We start from the raw sequence: 3309 nt of genomic DNA on the forward strand, positions 1-3309 counted from the left end.
TATATATAGAGAGAGAGAGAGAGAGAGAGAGAGAGAGAGAGAGAGAGGGGGAGAGAGGGAGAGAGTTGCAAATGTTCTTTTCAGTTTTGTAATTTTCAGCATTTCAACCTGAATGTCACCTGATGTAGAAATCACTGATTTGCACATTTGCAGATGATGCTGTTATTTTTTAGGGTAGTTGTGTAAGCTCTATCTGATCTCTCTTTCATGCAGAGCTGCTTTCAGCCTCCACGTCTCCTCCAGCGCTTCTAACACCAACCCTGGACATCTATTCAAAGTCAGGAGACTCTGTAGTTCTGGTCTGCGGAGCCCCTGAGGGTCACCATGGGGTTCTGTTCATGTTGTACCGTGACAAAGAAAAAGTAATTAGAAGTCTTTGTTGAAAAGTTAACGTTTTTGTGTATTGTATTTAATGTGTACCGATTAAATTTAGTGCTTTACTTTCTCATTTTATTGAGATTGACTGGCGTGAACTGCAGTATGCTGAGGAGAAGGTTTACTTCACTGTCAGGATGGAAGAATCAAAATCAGGCCAGCGCTATCTTTACTGCTGCCTGTACAAGAACCAAGAGGGAATGTACAGTCTCTTCAGTCCCTACTTACAACTTAAGAAACAAAAAGGTACTGTGTTACCACTTTCCTATTTGATTGCTTGTTATCCTTTTTTTTTTCTTCAGAAAAATAGTCTGGGAAATTCTTACGTATATTTCTGTACTTTTTTTCACCGTGTAACAGAAATCACTGCTTATGGATAAATTATGAATGATACACATAATACAGTTCAGTAGAAATAAAAACAAAATATAAAGAAGACAAACAGCAGATGCATGTGTAAGGCTGATTTAAGTTGAGATTCAACACTCTGTATAAAATAAACACTCCCTTCCGGTCTACACTAACCACAAAAACGCATTTCAGTATGCAGGTGCTGTCTGTGGTCTCTTATTGTCCTCAGCTCTGTGGGTGTGGATAGCGGCTGTCACATCCTGTGCTTCATATAGAACTACACACCCACTGACAGCTTCATACAGACAAAAAGATCAATCATATCTAAACTGGTTTCCACTACTGCTGCTCATGAAGGGAAGTTTAGTTAGGAGGTTGGAATATGGCAGTATTGTGACAAATCATTCATCTATTGTCTCATAGTTGCAGAGGGGGGTTGGAGCCTATCTCCAGCAGTCACTGGATGACAGGCGGTACTCATCCTGGACAGCTGGTACCCAATACTGATAAATATCAAATAAAGTAGGTCGTTTGTATGGCTGATCAAATCCACTCTTCTCTGATTTCTGTTTGAATGCCAGAGGCTTTTAAACATGCTTTACTACAACCTTGAAGAGTAAAACAAGGTTGCTTTAAAAGCCATTCCAGTCATTTCTCTATTCAGATGATATTGCTATAAAAAACTAGCTTGACTAGGAGACACCAAAAAAGAGCATCCTCTTGCAATATTGTAAATCAGACAATCTGAATTTTACTTCAGGTATTTTTCTATTGATATTTTATGTAAAGCTCTGAAATCCCTCCATTTGATCTTAAATGATACAACATATGTACATATTTTTTTACCATTTGTTACAGTCGAACCCACAATCTCATCCAAGTGGACAACGTTCCACTCAATTCAATTCCATTTATTTATGTAGTGCCAATTCACAATATCCGTCATCTTAAAGTACTTTACAGAGCCAATCTGGTCAGATTGGTTAGGAAAACCAGTTCCAGCAATTGACTAGTAAGACATGTAGCTCCTTGATGAGCCTGTGGCGACGATCTTCGCTTGCACTCTTCAGCAATCATGATGATTTCCCTCCGCCTTTAATTGGTCTTCTTATCAATGTATAAAACTGGACTGAAACAAATGTCTTTACTCTAAAACAAACCAAAAAACTTTATAATTGATCCCCCATATGCTAATGGCAGCACCATCAGTGTACTGAGTTCTTTTTCATCTTTATAAGCAATATCTTGATCTATAGATGTGCTCAGGAATTAACATTTTCGTGCAAAAGCTTGGAGTTTGACACACATCTATGCATGTTTTAGATCTCGCTTGGATTCGTTATTTGTACAGGGACGTCCACAGGGGTGCACAGAGGGGCGGTTGCCCCCTTTTGTGGCCAAGCTGTTGAAGAACACATGCTAAGGTGCCCTCTTGGGAACCAAAACACATGTTAAAGCCCTGAAAAAACACTGAATCCAATTTTGTGTCTGATTAGACAAAGAATTGTTTTGGTCAAGGTTGTCTTTAAAGACAGTAGGGATGATCACAAAATCAGGATGTTTCTTTTCTTCTTTTCCCCACAGCTGAAGGCCCAACTCCATCCATTCCTTCGTTCCCCTCACCAGTGTTATCCGTACAGCCCTCCAACGAGGCGGCAGAACTCGGAGACACGCTCCACTTCCGATGTAGCGTCCCCACTCACTCCTACCATTTGCAGTCCCAGTCTAACAAACCTGCAACCTATCTTTTGCTGAGGGCGCAAACAGGAGTGACATCTGTCATCCCACAGCGTCAGGCTAGTCAGATGTCGAACTCTGAACCACAGCCAGGAGTCTTCAATGTGGGCCCATTAAGAGGAGGGGAGGAGGGCGAGTACACCTGCCTCTACCAGATCAACAGTAAAAGGGGGCTGGTTAACTCATCTGTCAGCAACACGGTACATGTTACCATTAAAGGTGAGGGTATTTCTAATACTTCTGTCTCTGTTAGCTTTTTACTTTTAGCCAGTCTCATACCCTCTACTGGTTAGCGAATAGAGCTTGGAATCCTGAAGTTGGGAGTTCGAGCCCCACTCTCACAGACTCCCACAGCACCCACACTGCTCTCTAGGCGCCCTACAATGGCAGCCTACTGCTTCCCAAGGAAATAGGTTAATGCAGTGGTAAATTTCTCCGATGTGAGATCAATAAAGTTCATTTATTGTTATTATTACATTTGAAATGAATATCTGCTCGCTAAGGTGGACACCATCATCAGTGGCAGTATTTCTCCTGAAAGTTAACATCACTGTCTAAAATGTTCAAGAGGTGATTGAACACCAGTAGTTTTTGCTTGTATGTGCTTGTTATTGGAGTGTTACTTAGGGCTTTATATAACCTGGACAGATTTTAGTAAGAGTTACATTCAATGTTCTTTAATTGTGTAAGGCTGAAAGACTGCAGTACGTGATACATGCAGGGTTGTGGGGGTGTGCTGATCTAAAGAGAGCAGTGACAGTGCCTGTGAATATCCTCTCAGAAAGGAAGTATTCTCCTGCACAACACAAACTTAAAATGCTCTGATAGGTGAAGATGCTTAGGGTT

The 3309-nt window shown here is 41.1% G+C and overlaps 1 protein-coding gene across 1 annotated transcript in view; it reads left to right on the forward strand.

Moving 5' to 3' along the window:
- LOC107095886 overlaps positions 1 to 3309 on the forward strand; it is a 12423-nt gene that overhangs the window by 1637 nt on the left and 7477 nt on the right. Inside the window, exons 2-4 of the mRNA XM_015392252.1 lie at positions 214 to 362; positions 459 to 621; positions 2311 to 2682. Of these exons, the coding sequence (XP_015247738.1) occupies positions 214 to 362; positions 459 to 621; positions 2311 to 2682 (684 nt within the window). The remainder of the gene's footprint in view (positions 1 to 213; positions 363 to 458; positions 622 to 2310; positions 2683 to 3309) is intronic.

This window comes from Cyprinodon variegatus, unplaced genomic scaffold (genome assembly GCF_000732505.1).
Source record: "Cyprinodon variegatus isolate N-32 unplaced genomic scaffold, C_variegatus-1.0 Scaffold582, whole genome shotgun sequence".
Classification (NCBI taxonomy): domain Eukaryota; kingdom Metazoa; phylum Chordata; class Actinopteri; order Cyprinodontiformes; family Cyprinodontidae; genus Cyprinodon; species Cyprinodon variegatus.